General features: G+C 52.8%; 1 protein-coding gene across 1 annotated transcript in view; it reads right to left on the reverse strand.

Annotated features, from left to right (window-relative positions):
- IGDCC3 (immunoglobulin superfamily DCC subclass member 3) overlaps window positions 1-19,133 on the reverse strand; it is a gene marked incomplete at its 5' end in the record, with an annotated part of 40,331 nt that extends 21,198 nt beyond the window's left edge. Inside the window, 2 exons of the mRNA XM_029952256.1 lie at window positions 16,184-16,489; window positions 19,109-19,133. Coding sequence (XP_029808116.1) covers window positions 16,184-16,489; window positions 19,109-19,133 — 331 coding nt within the window. The remainder of the gene's footprint in view (window positions 1-16,183; window positions 16,490-19,108) is intronic.

Here is a 19,133-nt window from a genome sequence, read left to right on the forward strand (position 1 = left end):
GCCGGTTCCCACAGCCGGCCGGGCCGCCGGGCCCCTTTGAAGTGGCCGCAGCTGCACACCCCGACCCGCCGCTAATCCCCGCGGGGCGGGCGCCCTCGCCCCCCCGCATAGCGGTAGTGTCCGCGCTCAATGGCGCTGGCTAATTACCTCGCTCGCACCGCCGCGGGTGAATGAGAGAATCCGGCATTGTGCGCGGCGAATGGAGAAAATAAGACAGCCATTGTCCTCACACGCCAAACGAGGGTTTGATGTCGCTGGGGCGAGCGAGGCACCATTTCCCGCCGCCCCCGCCCCCTCTGGCGCACATTCCCCAAGCCGGGCCCGGCCCCTGCGGGCCCGGGGGAAACTGAGGAAGCCGGGCTGGTGCAACCTCCCTGGGCTCCCTCCCGCCCCACCACCCGCTCCTCACCTGCCTTTCTCCACCCGCAGGTTCTTGGGGCGCCTCCTGGGCTCGCGCAGCCCCGAAAACCAGGCTCGGCCCTGCGCTCACCGACCCGATCAGATGTCTTCGGGAAGACGTGAGACGCCTGGCGAGGGAGCCGCTATTTCCGCGCCTCGGCGCCCAGCTGTGTGCCACCAACCCGCAGGGCTGGGGAAGTTCGGGGGATGGCTGGAGAGACGATTACAGGAGGCAGGAGAGGACGACTCCGGAGAGAAGGGGAAGGAAGCCTGGACTGATGGAGGGACTGGCCTCCTCAGGGAGGAGGAGGGAAATGGTTGGAAAGGAGAGGTCCGAATTATAGAGGGTCTGCAAAGCCAGGCCCCGGGATGGGGAGGGAGTGCCCCATGCAAGGAGGCCACTGTTCTGAGTCAGGAAGAGTGGTGGGCTCATGGGGAAGGCTGCAGCTCCAGCCACACGCCCGTGGAAACCCACTCGGCATCAGAAACCCTACTCGCCTCAGGCAACCTTCCCCCATCTTTTAAGCATAAGGATGTAAGGTAGCTCAGCTGAGAAGTCAGAACTAAAGGAAATGACCACGCAGATGGGCAAGCTGATGAGCTCACTATTTACCCATTCAACAGATCCTGTGGGCTGTATCAGGCTCCCTTCTCTTTACTATCACAGCCAAGTAAGATAGTTTTGTTTGGTTTTTTTTTTTTTTTTGAGTGGGGAGGGAGCAGGAAATTATATCCTTCAACATCAGGACGTGTCTTATCTTTCTATTCCTGAGTCCTTAGCTCAGAGGCAAGGAGGTACAGGATAGAAGCTCTTTGAGATTCCTTGATAGGAGAATTGAGCTGTTTTAACATCCCTCAATTCCACATATCCTTTTCCTGGAAGCACATCCTACTTCGTCCCTTCTGATGAAATCTTAGACTCTTTCTGCCTAAAGGAAGAATGTTGTACACACGCTTCAAAGTCCTATCAGGCTTATCAAATGATAAAAGGATTTGGTCTGTTGCTCTGATCAACAGCAGGCTGCTGGGAGGAACCAGTAGCCCTTAGCACCACTGATTGGGTGCCTACCATGGAGCTCTTTCTGAGGCTGCAATCTTTTCTGTCTAGATTATAAAACAGACTATAAACTAAATTATAAATTCGTTATAGGCAGCCCGTAGCCACTCTTTAACAGAACCAACCATCGACTTACCCATTCATCCACTTATCTGAGAATAAAATTACAGAATGGAATACACTTGTTGAGTCAAAACTGTTCCTCCGACCAACCGACCCTATTTGACGTTAACAAGCACTAGCTGTAACAGTGATACGTGAAAAGCATGCTTTTAAAGGAGAGAAAAATCTAAGCATAGCTCGTTGTTTTTGTGACTCAATCCTGAATCAAGGTTTACTCTAACCCTGGTCATGCCCTCAGATGGGGTCATAATGTTTCTCTTTATAATTCTTCTAAATCTTTACGTGAGAGTCATATTTTTTCTGCCCAAGGCTCTAGAACTCAGCTTGCTAGGCATCACAGCACCTGCTGCTGTTGAACTACTCCCTGCTTAGGCCAATCTGCCTAGTTAGTTGATCTGCCTGGTTAATTGGTTTAGAGAACTCCAAAACAAAACAAGAAGATAAAGCAGAGCCGCTGTGGATGGAGTCAATGTGGGAGGCCTGAAGCCTCACCAGTTTGCACCCCCCCCCTTTCCCCATCTCCAGCCCCCGTGCCCCCTCCACAGACCCAGGAACTCTCAGGAATGATGGTTCCAGTCCCCTGATCTAGAGGAAAAAAGGACTTACCCAAGGAAACAAAAGGCAGTTAATACCAGTTAACTAACTGGAATTTAAATAAAAACTTGAAAGAAAAAAAAAAAAGGTAGTTAGCAGATCAAAGATCATTCTAATGCTATACAGGCCACTAGCTTCATTTTAAAAGACTAAAATGACCATTCAAACTGAAACTACAAATATAATTATCCCTATATGTGTGCCTTTATGGTTTGCCCAGATTTCAGCCAGAGTGCCTGAATGTCTAATCCCCAGATAAATTATACTTTGGAAAATGATCCACTATTCAAGAAGCAAGCAGAGCCTCCAGGCCCAAATTAGAGACCCAGTACTTTTAGCTGAAAAGGTGCTTTTAAAGGAAGCCTATTTCTCTTCACATCTCTCTTTCCTCAAACCAAACACAGAGTAAGCAACTTTAAAAATAACGTTCCATGGGTGAGAATTCTGGTAGGAAGATAATGAGTATAATAATGACAGTGTGCTTTCCCCCCTTCTCCACTCTCACATGTGAATATTCACAGGGGGCTCTGTTAGCATGGTTATGACTTTTTAAGATAACAGCAAGGTTGGCTTGTACAAGCAGGGAGCGCACTTCCAAAGGGGATGCACAGGAGGCTGGGCAGCAGGGAGATGCCAGCAGGGAGCCTGGCCTGGCCTGTTAGCTCTTTTGGGGGTGAGCCCACTGGTCTGGCATCCTGGGACTTTCTCCAGCTTGCCTGGCAGGGTGTCCCACCCTCAGGTGACTGAGGACAGAGTACCAGTAGCCACCTCCCCTGTGGTGGCAAGACACAGGTGTGAACTTGCCAGGCCAAGTCCTTCCCACTCAGCACTAAGTACTAGAACCTGGGGCTCAGCCAAATCCCTCACTTACCCTAGGTGGCCAGCGGTGGGACCCTGGAAGTTGAATATTTCAAGGTAGGGAACAGAAGAGGGACATGGGGGTGCCACCCTTTAGGACCAGAAGAGGTTGGGATGGGAGACATAGGACACAGATGCAGACATGGCCACTCTTGGCTCCTGACAATAGGAACTCAGAAGTTGGTGGAAAATGGCTTAGGCAACACCGCACCTTTAGGCTCTGGAGGACTAATCTCTGATTCAACTTTATCTGTCCTCCTCCAACCCAGGCTGTTGGGCCCCAAAGGATAAGTGACTCCCAGCAGGCAGGAAGTATTCCTAGCCTCCCATTTCTTGTGGGACCCGTGGCTCCCCAGTCTTTCACCCTCTTCCGGTACCAACTCTAGGCCAAGCACGGTGCTCAGCACTAAATATGCACAGAGGAGAGCTAGTCCCTCCCCTCAGAGAGTTTGCAGATCAGTGGGAGGGACAAGCTAAATACTCATTTTCCCAGAATGAACTGTGTCTCCTAATTCCCCCCACCTCCAAAACGCAAAGCCGGGCATACAGCCAGCCCCAAGAAAGCTTCTTTTATTGATGTACTAAATGCCACATCATTTTATTTCAGGAAAGCCTTGATCCCATCCATGATACATTTGCCAGCTTGCTTGCAATGATCTTGATTTTTGTCACAGTTTGATGGGAAAATGACTGATTTGAGAAGCAAAACCAGAAACACAGGAGAGCAGGAATATCAAGCAGGCTCGATCGTGAGGCTCGTTCTGTGTGATATTACCGGTGATCTGACATAATGGAATCAAGCATATTCTAATCCAATCTGCGAGGGAGACTAAATTAGGGCTTCTCTAAGGTGCTTGAGGTTTGAAATACAATTTTAAGGGACTTCAAAACAATTAGGATGAAAGGAATCCTTGCAGAAAGCGGGGGACATTCCATATAAGCCAGAATGTAAGGGGCAAAACAGTCACCCAAAAGGGGATGTGAGGAAAAAACAGACCAGATGTGAAGATGGCAGAAAAAGATCCGAGGATTGTTCATCACAAGCCAAATAGTGGATTTCAGTTTCCTAAGATCCTGGCTCTAAATCAGAGCCTAGATCTCATTTGGCCAATCAGCATGTTGGAAAGAACATCAGACCCCTTGTGTCCCAGCTCCGTACACCCAGGACTTGGGGCAAAGCCCTCTTTTCTAGGCCTCAGTTTCCATAGCAGTGAGTCTGGGGAAGAGGGGTAAGTAGGGCCAGTGTGAATGAGCAACACCGGAGAGCTGGCTCCTTCCCCATTCCTGTCTACCCTGGGGTGCAAACACCCCCAGGCACTGTCAGGGTGCCGGCACTCATCTCTGTGTTCAAGTCCGCCCTTCTGTAAAGGCTCTGGGACCCTCTCTGCGTCCTTTCTCTCCTAGAACTGGACCGTTTAAAGATTTGCCCACAAACTTTTGTCTAGCTCTAGCCCCTTGTCAGAAATTCCTGGTTAAAATCCCAAGACGATGGGGAGGAGGTGAGGGGACCTCCAGACCTCCGCTCTTCTCCATTTTCACGCCCCCAGACCAGTTCCAGGCTCCAGGTTGGCAGGGGTGAGTTCCCAAGTTACCAGGTCAAATGTCCCTTCCCACCCTACCCCAGCGGGGTAGTGGCCCAGAGGCCTCAAGTCCTGGAAGCGAGAGCACCCGCACATTCACAACCTTCGCTCACACTTGCACGCGCACGCACGTCCTCACTCACACCCACACAGACACTTCGGGCACTGCACCCGGCGACTGCACGGCGCTGGGTTAATTGAATGCACATTGATTCTGCCGCCCGCCCGCCCGGCGTGGGCGAGAAGCTGAGCGCCCAGGGTGAGGAGGTCCCTCCTCCTCTGAGTGACACTGCCCTCGCTGTCCCAAGGCGAGGCAGGGAGCCGGTCCCTGCGCACCGCCGGGCTCCTGGAGCGCGCGCCTCCAGAACTCGGCGGGGCCGGCCCCGCAGGCCTGGGACTCGGGACGGGTGCACGGCCAGGAGCGAGGAGGGGGCCGGGAGCGGGGGAGAAGGACCAGAAAGCTTTCCTGCCAAACTTTGATCCTGACATTTAAAAATGGAGGAGGCCAAGTCCGGCGCTCCAGGAGGGCGGGAGAGAGAGAGATAGAGGAGAGAGATGGGGCGAGCCTGGAGAGGGGCACAGAGGAGAAGGGTGGGGAGGAGGGGCGCTGTGCAAGACAAAGTCAAGTCAGTGTCTCCGAACCTTATAAGTGAGAAGGGACTTTAGGAATCTTTTAATCTGGTGCTTGTCACACCATCTTACACCCATGAGGAAACTGAGGCCAAGGAACCGATGGGTCCAAAGTCACACAAGGATGAGTTGAAAATTTACATTTTCAAAGCTGGAGGTGGGGTTCAGCGAGAGCTCGGAAGTAAGGATAATAGTGGCTGAGTCATCCAAGCATGGTCGATGACCCTCAGTCAGTAGCGGGGCCCTGAGGTGTCCTCTCCAAACCAGTACACACCAGGCACCTCCTGTGGGGCCCTGTCTTCAGGTCTCTGCCCTCCCTCCAGCTTCTCTGCCCTGCTGATACCAAAGCCAGCAAAGCCTGAGTAAAGGGTGCTCTCTTTGGTGGATGGGGAGGGACGGACTGGACCCTACATGCCACAAATGCCTGGATCCTACCCATTCTCTCCCCTTCAAAGACCTGGCAGGGCAGTCAGTGCTCCCTCCCATTTCCCACAAAGACAGACTGGAAGTACCCATCCCATTCCAGGCTGTCACCCCAAGACCTGCCCACCCTGATCCAAGGACCCCAGCAACAACTGTCCCACTCCTCTTGCCTGTAAGGTCCCCTGCACCCTTCCAGTAGGCACAGCCTGCCCCTCCCTGCTGTGCTGCTCTGCTGGGTTACCAAAAAGCCATCCAACCCATTGTTCATCAGGGCTAGGAGGGCAGGGGCCCAAACGCAGACCTCTCCTCTAGGCTGGGGTGGGGCAGATTCCCTCAGCCACCACAGCAGGCAGAGGCCGCAGCCTTGGGTGTGGGGGGGCACCTAACTCCATGAGGCTTTAGACCACCTTGCCCTAGTAAGGGGACAGCACAAGGACAATCAGCAGCCTGGCTCCTGGAGGCTGATTAGGGCTCTTCGCTACTCCTCCTCCCCTCTCCAACAGGACCCCTGGGGAGACGGATCCTTCTCTAGCCACACCAGTTCCTCTCCTGTGATTTGTTCTGAATTTTCAAACAAAGAGTAATTATGACAGATGTGGAGCAATCAGCGTCATTATGCGGAAACAAGAAAGGGAAAGGGAACTGAGGGGGCCCCACGGGGGAGGGGAACTTGTCTTTCCTCCTTGGGAAAAAGCAACTCCCACCTCCACCACCAGCAGCCCCAGCACCCTCCCAACTTCCTTTCCCTCCTGGAGCCTGTACCCCAAACCCTGCCCACCTCCCGGGTAGGACCAGACTTTCCCCAATACAATCTGGAGAAACAGCCTCCCAGCCTAACTGGCCCACCACACGGTGGGCCTCCAGCAGCCGCTGGGGTGGGGGGCGTGTAGCCCCACCCGGCCCACCCTGGAAGTGGCTCCCACTTTAGCCAGAGTTCAAGGCTATTTTTTGCTCCCAACACTCCTCGCCTCCACCCTGTATGTGCCCAGATACTCAGCTCTATTTCCAACTCAGCTCTATTTCCAACCGACTGAGCTACCCAGGCGCCCCATCCCCAGCTCTGTTTCTGACGCATTAGTTCTGATTATGTTCTCAAGGGACTCTAGCTCCCTGTAAGGATCCCCAGGCTGTTGAACTTTGGGTCAGGCAGACCTGGGTTTAAATCCCAGCTTCCCTACTTACTGTGTGCCCTTGAGCATGTTAATTAGCCATTCTGGCCTTCTGTTTACTCATCTGTAAAATAGGACTAGTAATACCTATTAATGCAAATGTTGTGGGAATTAAGTAAATTCATACATAAAGGGCTTAGGACAGCACAGCCCCCATATTACTAGCAATACTTCTACTAGTTAGTTGACCAAAGTTTACCAGCACATAGATAGCCCTCAAATCACTCAGCTCAGTGATTGTGCTTTGGAAACTTGGCGGCCCCTGCAATAGGCCATGGATGTCAGAAGCCCACACCCAAGGTTTGCTGGTTAACGCTTGCGTCCAGAACTACAACTGCAGATAAAGCCTGGGGCAGGGTAGGACACAAGAAAAACAGAAATATACATATATGGGTACCAGTTTCCCCTTAGGGAGGAGCATAGAAAAAGATCCCTCCCTCCCCTCATCTGAGAAGCACCTGGGAAGGCGAGAGGTATGATGCGCTCAAGAGGTTCTCTAACCTGCCCCGGCCTGGAGGACTAGCCACGTCCTTGGACAGGTTACCTCTGTGGGGATTCAGTTTTCAAGTCTGTAAAATGAGAAGGGTGGACGCGATGAGCTCCAAAGTTTGTCTTACTGCTCTGGATGCCTGTGATCCCACTGGAGGCTGGGAAGCCCTCCAAGGTCCTAGCCAGGCTGGGAATTTAAGGGTTCTTTTGCTGTAGCCTGCAACTTGGATAAAGAGCTAGGACTTGGTTTTCTCTCACGGTGGTCTGCCCCTCCTCTCCATTTAGGTGGTCTAGTCTCTGTCCGCCCACCCTAGGGCCCTGGAGCCTCTTGCTAGTCCCCCCTCACATTCCAATGGCCTTGGGGCAGCAGCCAGACCAGAAAGTCCAGTTCCTGCCCATTATCACTGCTCGAATCTGCACTGCAACCCAACACCAGCATTCCAGAGAGCGGCCTAGGGCTGCCCCCACCACCCACCGTGGTCAGTGTCCGGGCTCAGAGACAGGCCCCAAGCAGGGGCCAGTGTTCTCAGATTCCTCCCAGGGAAGGTCTGCCCCCAGGGGGCTCTGGCTTGCTGGGGCCATGGACCCTTTCCTATGGGGTCCTCTTTGAACCTCACCCTCCCAGTCTCTCCTCTTCCTGTCTCTTTTTCTGTGCCCAGGCCTGTGCTCACCTACTTTGGCTCCCGAAACAGAAGGATCTCTCTCCCAGCCGAGGAGCGGATGGTGGACACAGGAATTGCCACAATCAGAGAAAGAGGCAGGAAGAAGGACAGAACAATAGAGAGAGGAGCTGGAGAAAGGAAAGGGCAAGAGAAGCAAGGGCTGAGGGGTGATAAAGACAAACACCCTAAGCGAGGCCTCGCTAGAAGGCAGAGGTGGAGGGGAGTCCGGAGACGAGAGAGACAAAAGTGGGTGGGAGAAGCTGGGATGTGAGCCCTCTGCATCCAGTTTTCCTCCCCGGGCCTGTATCAGGTGGCTGGCTGGCTGCTACACTCTCCACTCCCTCCAGCTCCCTGGCGTCTGGGGTCCAGCCAAGAGCAGAGTCCGCCTTTGCTCAACCCTGGCCTTCCCAGCTTCACTGGTCCCGATATCACGTGTCCAGGCGCCCCTCCTCAGGAAGCCGCTGGGGCTGCTCCCATCTATCTTCTGTCTTTCCCTTATATTTGAGGGGTGCAGTCACAAAGAGTTAGCATTTCTTGGAGCAGGGTGAACAAAGTTGGGAGCGGGGGGAACAAGCCCAGAAATCAAAGAGCTGTTCTTTGTCGGGGTGTGGAGCAGCACGGGCCACAGGCTCCGATCGCAGCCGGATTGCTGGCACCCACCTAATGAATAAATAAGAATAACGGCGTAGGCTCCCCAGGTGCTATAATGGTGACCACATGCCCGTAATGTAAGCCCCCACCCGCCACCACTGACCTAGGGCTTGCCTCCTTCTTCTCTCACTTCAGCTGGCTGGGTAAGTATCAGTCCTCACAGGACCTAAAACTCGTCTACCATTGCCTCTTGCCCTGCACCTGTTCTGTGCACTCGAGCCTTCCAGTCTGGCCGCAGTGTCCAAGGGACACAGGGTTTCCAGAGCAAAGCCCTTGGAGAAGAGATAGACCCCAATCCTGGGCCCCATGCACATCCTTCAGGCAGGGACCTGTATGCTCAAGTACCCACACAGGTCCACGTGGCAACACACACACACACACACACACACACACACACACACACTACTGGTCTCTACATTCCTTGTTGCAACAAGGCAATGGCCAGAGAATCTGAGGGTGCCATAGGTTATTTACACAAGGCAGACACTTTTGGAATCACTTGGTCCAGTTTAAACAAAGACAGCAGTGAGTTCTTTGGTTTTCCATCCTGGGTGCTCTTCTGTTCTACTTTTTTGAAGGCGATGTAGAACAGCCTTCAAGCTGTTATGAAAAGTCTCTCTCTCTCTTACATGGAGACACACACACACACACACACACACACACACACACACACACACACGCCTGCAGGGACTCTAGAGAGGAGAGGGAAAGGCAAGACAAGAAAGCCAGGAGTGAAAAAGTCCTTTCTCCCTGGGGGTGGGGAGGGAACAGGGGGTTAAGGGGGGGCTGGGGGCCCTGTTTCATTTGCAGGCTGCAAATGCCTCTCCTATTCACGGGCCCACATTCCCAGCCAAGGCGCCCGACCACGGACAATGCCGGGAACAGGAACAGAGGAGATTTGCACATTGTGTTCAAGGGGCCAGCTGGCTGCCTGCGACAGTGGAGCCAAGGTGTGGGAACCAGAAGCATTCGACTTCCACATTCAAGTCCTGAGGGTGGGGGGGGGAGCGGGGCCCTCCCCCCTCAGCTGGGGCCAAGGTGGCTAAGGACAGGGCCCTCATCCAGCCAGGGAATAAAGTCCAAGGCGGGGGACCCCGAGACCAAGGCATGAAGGGTACCAAGCAATTTGGTCTCCACTTCATGCCCCATCTGGCGAGGAAGAGTCTCAGCTCCTCTGGAGATAAACATGCAGCAGCAACCGCCCCACGACCATGCCCTGAGTGTGTGATATTCCCCCGTTGATCCGCCCTGTTCACAAGCTTCTGTTCCTCTGAGCTATGCTATCAATTACAAAGCCAGAAGACACAGAGAGAGAGGGAGAAAGCAAAAGAGAAGTGGAAAGAGAAACAAGAGAGACAGAGCTTTGCACCCAGAGACCCACATGTTCATTTAGTTTTTACCAAGCTCCACAGGCAGGGGATGTGAGAAATACAAAAGAGATGCCCTTTAGGAGCTTAAAATATAGTCGAGGAGACAGATGGAAGACCCAGCCCTAAAACGGTAACGTAACAGTGTAAGCAGCCGTCACTGAGGGGAAAGTTGAGTCTCAATGCCACAGACCGCAAATACTGCCCCCACCTAAGGAGGGGGAAGAAGAGATTACTATAAGCTAAGTGGTCTTTGGGGAGGGATCGGATAAGGGACAAACAGGGGCAAGAATGGACTGGGAAAAGGCCCAGCAGAGGCAAGCGTATCCCAAGGACTGGCTAGATGGCAAGGAAGCCTTAACAGCTTAGAGTAGAGATGAACCGGAGTCCAAACACTCAATTCTACAATGAGAATAGCAAACCCCAGACAAGATGAGTGACTTGCCCAGAGCCACACAGGACTCCTGGTATCCAGGCAAAGGCCTTTCCAGCACACTTCACAGCCTCTCGGGAGTGTCAGAGGGGTGTCAGTGTGGAGTACAGACTGGCATGTAAAAGGACGTGACCTTCACCCATTTGCACATAAGGTCGGGTGAGCCGCCCAGCATGAGAGCAGGGCTAGGCATTGCCATTCATCTGCTCATCACACCAGTGACATTTCAGCGACACTGGTTCCTGCTCTGCTGGGTGGGCAGATGTGTGTATCTGAGAGGCAGCGGGGAGGCTTCCTCAGTGCTACCTCAGCTGAGCTGCCCTTCAAGGAGGAGAGAAAAGCCAGAAGAGACAGAGAGTTCTGGGTTCCATACACCAGGCCTGAACGTACAACCTCCAGGTGACACAGGCCTCTGAGGTCACCAGCCACTGTGCCAAGAACCACTTCCCTCCACGGCCCACTGCCCTCTCCAGAAACACTCCAGGGTCCCCTGAATACACTGAGTCCCACCTCCCCGCACATGTTGTACTCCCCGGTAGCCCCAGCCCGAAGTTCTCCAGCCACCCCCCTCCAACCTGGCTCCACAGATCTGTGTCCTGACTCTTCCCCAGATGCACACAACCGTGGATCTTGCTGCTGAGAGAGGGCTGCAAAGTAGCTGGTTAAACCACTTTCCCTCAGCCTGGTTGAGAATGAATCGGACTTGAGGTAGGTACCTGAGGGCCTTGAGAAGTGCGTGACTCATGGGGCTGGAGACAGCAGGTGACCAGACCTGGACTTTCTCCCTCTTGCAACCCCCCACTCCCCCACAGCCTCTTTCTAGGAGTCTAGGCTCAACCAGGGGCCTTCCTGGAATCACCACAACTAGAGGAGCTTAGAACTTCGTGCTTCTTCTTTTATATATACATATTTTTTTAATTTTTAGTAATTTAAACCATTTTTAAATGTACAGTACAGTGGGGGGGGCAGATAATCTACAGTGGGCTCTATGCTGACAGCAGAGAGTCCAGCGTGGGGATCGAACTCACGAACCTCAAGATCATGACCTGAGCAGAAGTCAGACTCTTAACTGACTGAGCCACCCAGGTGCCCCAGAACTTCTCATTTCTCAGAATCATAATGTTAATATTTAAGGAACATTTTCTAGATGCTCTGTACCATGCTAAGTTCTTTACCCATACTAACACGGGTAATTGTCACAACATTCCTCCCTGGTAAGCACTATTACGCCCATTTTAAAGACTGTGGGGGGGGTGCTGCTCAGGTGGCTCAGTTAGTTAAATATCTGACTCTAGAATTCAGCTCAGGTCACCATCTCATGGTTCATGGGATCGAGCCCCATGTCAGGCTCTGTGCTGACAGCAGGGAGCCCGCTTTGTATTCTCCCTCTCCCTCTCTCTCCCCTGTCCCTTCCCCCAACTCTAAATAAATAAATATTAAAAATAAATAAATAAATTAAATAAATAAATAAATAAAGAGTCTGAGAGATTAAGGGGTGCCTGGCTGGCTTAACTGGTAGAGCATGAGACTCTTGATCTCAGGGTCATGAGTTCAAGCCCCATGTTGGCTATAGAGATTTCTAATAAATAAATAAACTTAAAAAAAAAGTGGAGCATAAACAACTTGCATTGGAATTTTAAAATAAAAAATTATATATCTATTATATATATATATTTTTTTTATTTTATTAAAGTCTCCCAGAGGTTAAGTGACTTGCCCAAGTCATCCAGTTGGGATGTATTTGCTTCCACAGCCCACCCTCACAACCACTGCTGGGCCCACCCAGTCAGGACTGCCCCAGCTGCCCCAGGCTGGCAGGGAGGCAATCCTGGCTCTTTGAGGACCCGGCCACCATGGAGATAGGCTGGACTGCATCCTAAATCAGTGGTCACTGCCTAGCACTAACAATACTACTTAATGATCACTCTCTCGGTGTCAAGCCCTGTGCCAGGAGTTTACTTACATCCATCCCCTCATTTAATCCTCCAGCAGCCCTGATAGGCTAATGGCATTGTGACCATTTTGTCAGATGAGGGCACAAAGACACAAGAGGATTAGTAATTCATCAATGAATAGCAGAGCTGGGGTTCAAACCCACCTACATCTGGCCCTGCACCCCGACAATTGTGCCACGCACAGACCCCTCGCACCAGTGATCATGGCCTGAAGGTGTGCTCTGCTCTAGCACCTTGGACTAGCAGCATCAGTCAGTTTCATCTGGGCTCTTGTTAGAAATGCAGAACCCCAGGCCTCGGCCGAGACTTACTGATTCAAAATATGAATTGTATACCAAGTTCCGCAGGTACTTCATGGGCACAGTAGGATTTGAGAAGTCCTGGTCCAGATCATACAGATCTTTGCCCCAATTCTCCAAGGGGCCTGAGACCAGAAAGTGAAGGGCAGGGACTGAAGGTGTCTGCCTGATGGGAGTGGGGGTGGGTCCCCCAATCATCCCTCCTCCTTGTATCTAGCCCATTTATCTCTCTCTTTTTAAAAAATACTATATTTTAAAAATATCTCTACACCTAACTTAGGACTCGAACTCACAACCCCGAGATCAAGAGTTGCATATTCCATGGAGTATTAGCCAGCCGGGCTCCCCATAGCCCATCTCTCTTTGGGGTCATCCAGAGGCAGAGACCTCAACAGGTGGGAGCCAATGCACATGTTCCCACTGGGTCAGGTGGTGCGCATGCCTCTTTCCCAGCGCCCTCCAGAGGGATGGCAGAAGGTCTCAAAGGCCAACCCAGCTTCAGCCCACACTCTGAGGGTTGGGGGAGAATCGCCAGGCCTTCCCAGGAAGGAGTTAAAACAGAACAAGTTGCACTCTGGCTCTAATAATTCCACTCCCTGGTAGATTTCCCTGGAGTACTTCCTAACTGAATCCCAGTGAGGGAGAAAGCTGGGGGCTGGGAGCAGAGTCAGGCAGCTTGCTTTTGCTGGCAATGTCAGTAAAATCACCTTTAAATGAAGAATACAGTATTGGCTCCCATTACTGAGTGCCTCCTATGTGCCAGGCACATCGAGGGGTGTGTAGTCCTTACAATCATCCCACAGAGTAGGATTAAATGCATATTTCACAGGTGAGGAAACTGGGCCCCAGAGAGGTCAACTTGTCCAGGGTCTGTCTCATTATTAACAAATGTCTCAGTTTGCAGCCTCCAGATGTAAGCACATGGAACTGCAGGGCAGAGAACCCAGACGTGCAGGACACATGAATACTCTTAGGACCCTCACAGCCACTCCATCCTTAAAAGGAGGTATTTGGACCCGAAGCACCCAAGGAATCAGCCTGCAGCGTAGCCTACCCTGGCCAGGCCGTCTTTTAATGACAGTATCTGAGACTGTTGGAATGGAAGGAAGGCATTCGTAGCCATCGCCTCTGGCCCAAAGCTCAGATGCCCCCGTAGGGCTGCCCCCCACAGACCTGGACCCCTATCTGCCCCAGTGGTCCAATCCACTGGGGTGGACTGTGTCTGTGAGCCGCGCTTAGCCCCTCCCCATCAGCCCCCTGTCCCCCCTCCGCAGCAGGCAGGAGAAGCAGGGGGCTTCAGAGGGCTCCTCACACCTTTCAGTGAGGCACCCTCCCGGGTCACACAACATCTGCAGCGCCTGCAGGCACATGGGCAGGGAGTTATTACCAAAGGAGAAAACTCAGACAGCTAATCAGCTTTGGAGGTTTCTAGGGACATCAGCTTGTGAAGTGAGAAAAGGAGATCCAGCCACCCGGTTGCTTGGTATCCAAGCATTCCCCTACGGGGTCACAAGCCTTGTGGGGGAGAAACAGGCTGCATCAGACTGCCAGCGCGCTCAGAGGCAACCCCCCAGCTGTCCCCAGACCCCCGAAGGATTAACTAGGCTGACCTCACCCACCGGCCCATCCCCCAGCCATTGCCCACAGCTCAGTTTCTGATACTGCGGGAGTTTAAGGAAACCAAACATCTTGAAGGTATTACCATTTATAGAAAAAGCACATTTACAATTAGCTATATATAAACACCTGGGATTTATCTCCCAGAATTGTAGGCCGGCGATGCAGGGGCCAGTGTTGACACAAGCCAGGGAGAGTGCGGGGTCATCTCCCTGAGAAGTCTCCTTTCTCTCACGGGCAGATCTCCCTGGGGGCCCCACCCCTGGGTCCACGTCCACGCTTCTCTTCCTCACACCCGGCCATCTGCTCAGGGGCTGTGCCAGCCTTCCCTACACCACCCAGGCCTGGGGTTGCGGGGTCACTGAGCCAGAAGCGATTCAGTCTCAAGGTCCAGGGCTGCCTCCCAGGGAGCTCCATATGGGGGCCTGGATCAGCCTTCTTTAGAACAAAGGGGCATTTTAAACTCAATGAGAGGGCTCCCGCCTCAGAACGATTCACCACTCACCAGCCATTCCCTGAAACTCTGCAAATGCCCTCAGAGCCAGGAAGAAACTCAGCCATCAGCCAGGGAAGAGGCAGCATGCCACAGGCATCAGGCATTCAGCGGGAGGGAGTCGGGTTCAGGCTGCCTAGACCGCAGTCCGACTCCTCTGCCTACTGCAGTGTCACGGAATCCCTCTAAGTCTCAGTGATGTCATCTGTAAAAGGGGGGCAAACACTGCCCATCTCCCTGGGTCATGATGATGACTAAACGTGATCATTCATGTAAGAAGTCTTAGGCAGGGAGCCCAGCACACAGCAAGCACTTGCTAAGTGTTAGCCAGAATGATTACCAACACCTTTAAGGTGTTGCCGCTTTAAGCGGCCTCTTTAGGGGACACCCCCTTTCCTAGATGTATGAGGTTCTGGGGCAGAGAACACTTACAACTTGCTCAAACTTTTGCCCTCTCTCAAGGGCCGCAGTTCTCAGCCGTGACCGCCCCGCGCCTACCCCCCCCAGCCTGCCACCGCCAAGCTCCATAGGTAATTCTGGTTTAGACACCCACGAGTGTGCACAGATTAAAGAACAACAGAATTTTTGCAGGACAGGGCAGCAGACCACAGCCATCACTTCGTCACGACCGGCGGTCCCTCAGTACAAGTAGATAGCAATCCTCGAACGCAAATACCTTGCCTGGCCTTTTCTCTCCCATTCAAAACACATCAGATAGCAAGTCTGCATGATGTACACTTTAAATCTCTTACATTTCTATTGTCAGTTATACCTCAATAAAGCTGAAATTGGAAAAAAAAAAAACCAAGTACATTAGCACAACGGTGAACAGGAGTGATGTCATCATTATGATAACCCTATAATTCTTCTGCCGTATTTTTTTGTAAAACAACTTGTGGACAAGCTTCAGAATATCATTACTGGTGTAGTGAGTCTTATCCTACCCAAAATATTTGAAAGTCAGCACGTAATTTAAAATGGCATGTAGCCAAATTACCCGTCCAAAATTCTCTTAAATCACCCATAAAGTATGACTGTTGTTTCTTTAAACACAAGAAGCCTACTCAATGGCCTGGGTGCTCACAGGCACAGGGAAGCTAAGACGCACTGACCCAAGAGTCGGATAAGGCTCGCCATCCCCCTCTCCCTCTCCCCACAACAGTGTTTAGCTACATTCTTGTCAAATTACATTCCACTCAATTAAATGAGTATGTGATGTAATTCCACCACCACAAACGATTACTAGGTACCTCTCAACTGACCCATGCTAAGAAACTAGTCCTCCACAAGGCTGCAGAAGACAGAACTGCTCCCCATGCCCCCCACCCCTGGCCTGACCCTGGATACCCAGTCTGGGAAGAAACAGTAAAGGGGGTCTACTTACTTGCAGCCTGGATTCGAGCCTTCCGGCTGACCACCAGCCCAAAGCGGTTCTGAGCCACACACTCATAATCACCCTCATCTGAAGGGCTGCCTCCCCGATCCAGCTGGAAGTGATGGATCATCAGGGACCCATTGGCCATCAAGGTGGAGTGGGTACTCTCCAGCAGCTCCACCCCATTCTTCCTCCAGGTGATTCGCACCGGAGGGGTCCCCTCCACTCTGCAGCCCAGCACTATAGGCTGCCCAGGGACTGCAACATCATCGCTAGGCTCCACAGCAAATGCCAGTTCAGTCGAGTGGCCAAGACCTGTGTGGGGCGGGGAAGATGAGAGGAAAAGGAGAGGTCAGTGCCTAATGAACAGGCAGGAACAGCTCCAACACGGGTATTCCAAGTTCCCTGGGTCTGCGCATCCACCCCACCTTTCTGTAAAGCTAACAGAAATTTCTGCTATATACAGAACTTACTTTATGCCTTACAAAGTGCCGCCTCATGCAGTATTTTACTCAGTCAGCAGACCATCTCAGAGAGTGAGATTATTTGTACCATTCCCGCTTTTACAGATCAGGAAACTGATGCCAGAGACTGTTACATATCTGAGACCCAAAAAGTAATAAGACTGATTCCAACACAGCTGCTGCCACTTTTGTAGTCACTCTGGCTAAATGCTGAAGCCTCACAGGCCTGCAGGGTGGGACCTTAGGTCAAGTGTTCAACCTGTCCTAGCTTCCCATTTCTCATCTGTTTAAATCAGGAACATAGGGGCCCCTGGGGGGCTCAGTGGTTTAAGCGGCCAACTTTTGATTTCAGCTCAGGTCATGATCTCATGGTTTCCTGAGATCAAGTGCTACATCGGGCCCTGCACTGACAGTGATGGAACCTGCTTGGGATTCTCTCTGTCCTTCTGCCACCCCTCAAAAAAAAAAAAAAAAAAAACCCACCTTAAGAAAAAGGAACATAACGTGGCTTATATCATAGAGTTGTTGAACAAAATGAACAGACTCAAAGTCACTATGAAAAGGTAGAAATTCTGGGCACCTGGGTGGCTCAGCTGGGTTAAATATTCAACTTTTGGTTTCTGCTCAGGTCATGATCTCATAGTTTGTGAGTTCAAGCCCCATGTTGGGCCCTGTGCCAACAGTTCAGAGTCTGCTTGGGATTCAATCTCTCTCTGTGCCCCTCCCTGGTTTTTTCTCTCTTAAAATAAATAAATAAACATTTGGCAGTGGTAGGGGGGAGAGAAAAGGTAGATGTTCTAGGTAAAGATACAGTGAGATAGTAATGAATCACTGCTTATTTTCGCTGGCAAAACCATCCGAGGCCCAGTCTGATTCCTGGCAGGAAGCAGGATGTGTGGGTCCGGTACCAGGTACAGGCCAGGCTATGGCGCAGCCCCGCTGTCTCTCCCCTAGGATGCTCCGAGTTTGGGTTGTTCTGGCTGTTTTGCCTTTGTCATAAGGAGAATTAAGGGGATACCAAGCGTCAACTCAGACTTCCCAATTTCAGGAAGAGGGAGCTTTCCAGAACCTTTACTTTCAACGACCTCACCACGTCTGTAGAAGAAAACAGCTGGAAGAAGAGAAGGGGAAGAAGGTGATCCGGGAATCAGGAGAACCCCGACAGGAAGGACAAACACTCCAATCCCAGGCGTGACGCCATCCCCACTTCTCCAACGAGCAACTTACCAGACCAGTTACAACATCACTCCAGGAGGAATGAACCCACCTGGTCTGAAAGGGCAGCCACAGACCCCAGTTACATTTCCAGGGAACTAGCGATCCTGGAGCTGGCCCCTCCCCAACAGACCAGCGCCCTCCCTGGTTGGGGGAGATGGAAAGTGGGTGGGGAGAAAGAAGGAAGGGGGTTGGGGTTGCGGACGATTCCCCCCAAACACAGGGATGTGTCATATTTTAAGACATTTGAGGGTTTACACCCTTTCGAACCCCTACGCACCCTCCCCGTGTCCTGCGTTTCAGCTGCCTCAGCCCCCAACCCAATCCGGTATCACTGTTGAGGGATAAAGTTTCTTCTCATAGATGCAGACGCGATATCCTTCTCTCGAGCTGAGTGCAGAGAGAATACTGCCCCGGCGAGTGTCTGCTGAGAATGTGGGGTGGGAGGGGAAGGGACTGGATTTGCACTCCTCTCCCGTGAGATGGGCCCATTATAGCCACAGAGGGAAAGGGTGGCGATGACGGAGCTCTGCGCAGCAACGCGGAAAGATCCCCTAGCCCGGGGACCGGGGCGCTCCGGCGGTGCACCCTCCGGGGAAGGGCGGGCACGTGGCGTCCCTGCCGCTCTCTCCCTCACAGTCGGTTCGCCTTGCCCTTCCTCGGCTCGCGGGGTCAGTCTTAGGTCTCCCCCTCCCCAGGCGCGGCCCTCCAGGACTCCGCTTCCTCCTCTTCCTTGGTCTCCGCTGCGCACTCCAAGTGCTAGTCCCAGCTCCAAATCCAGGACTTGCCCTCCGTTCCCCCCCACCCCCCATCTGCTGCGTTCGGTCTCAGCAGCCTCGGGCTACTCTGGTCCACCAGGCTCAGTCCCTCCGACGGGACTCAGCCCTGCGGTGCCCCGTGGGTCGTTTCCCCCTCTCTGCAACTCCGCCCGCCCGCCTAGCTACTGCTTTGCCGCGCTCCCCGCTTCTCGGTCCGGGCTCGCGTCCTGCCGGAGTCCTGGAGCCGCAGCGCACTGAAGCGCAGTCTCTCTTCTGGGGCCCCGTCCTCAGCATCCCCCTGGCGGTCCGGCCACCCGCTTCAGTGCCCTCTCCCCCGGCTCCACCCCGTCCCGCTCGGCTCCCCTTCTCCGACCAGACCCTCCCGCCCCGAGTCCGCCGGCAGGTCCGCGCCGCTCTCCCCAGGTCCTCCCCTAGCTCCCACCTACTCCCTTCTCGCCCTTCTCGGGGCTCGGTCCGCGGCTGCCCGGGGCGCTCACCGTCGCTCGGCGCGGGCAGCAGCAG

The sequence above is a fragment of the Suricata suricatta genome, chromosome 9, assembly GCF_006229205.1.
Source record: "Suricata suricatta isolate VVHF042 chromosome 9, meerkat_22Aug2017_6uvM2_HiC, whole genome shotgun sequence".
Lineage (NCBI taxonomy): Eukaryota > Metazoa > Chordata > Mammalia > Carnivora > Herpestidae > Suricata > Suricata suricatta.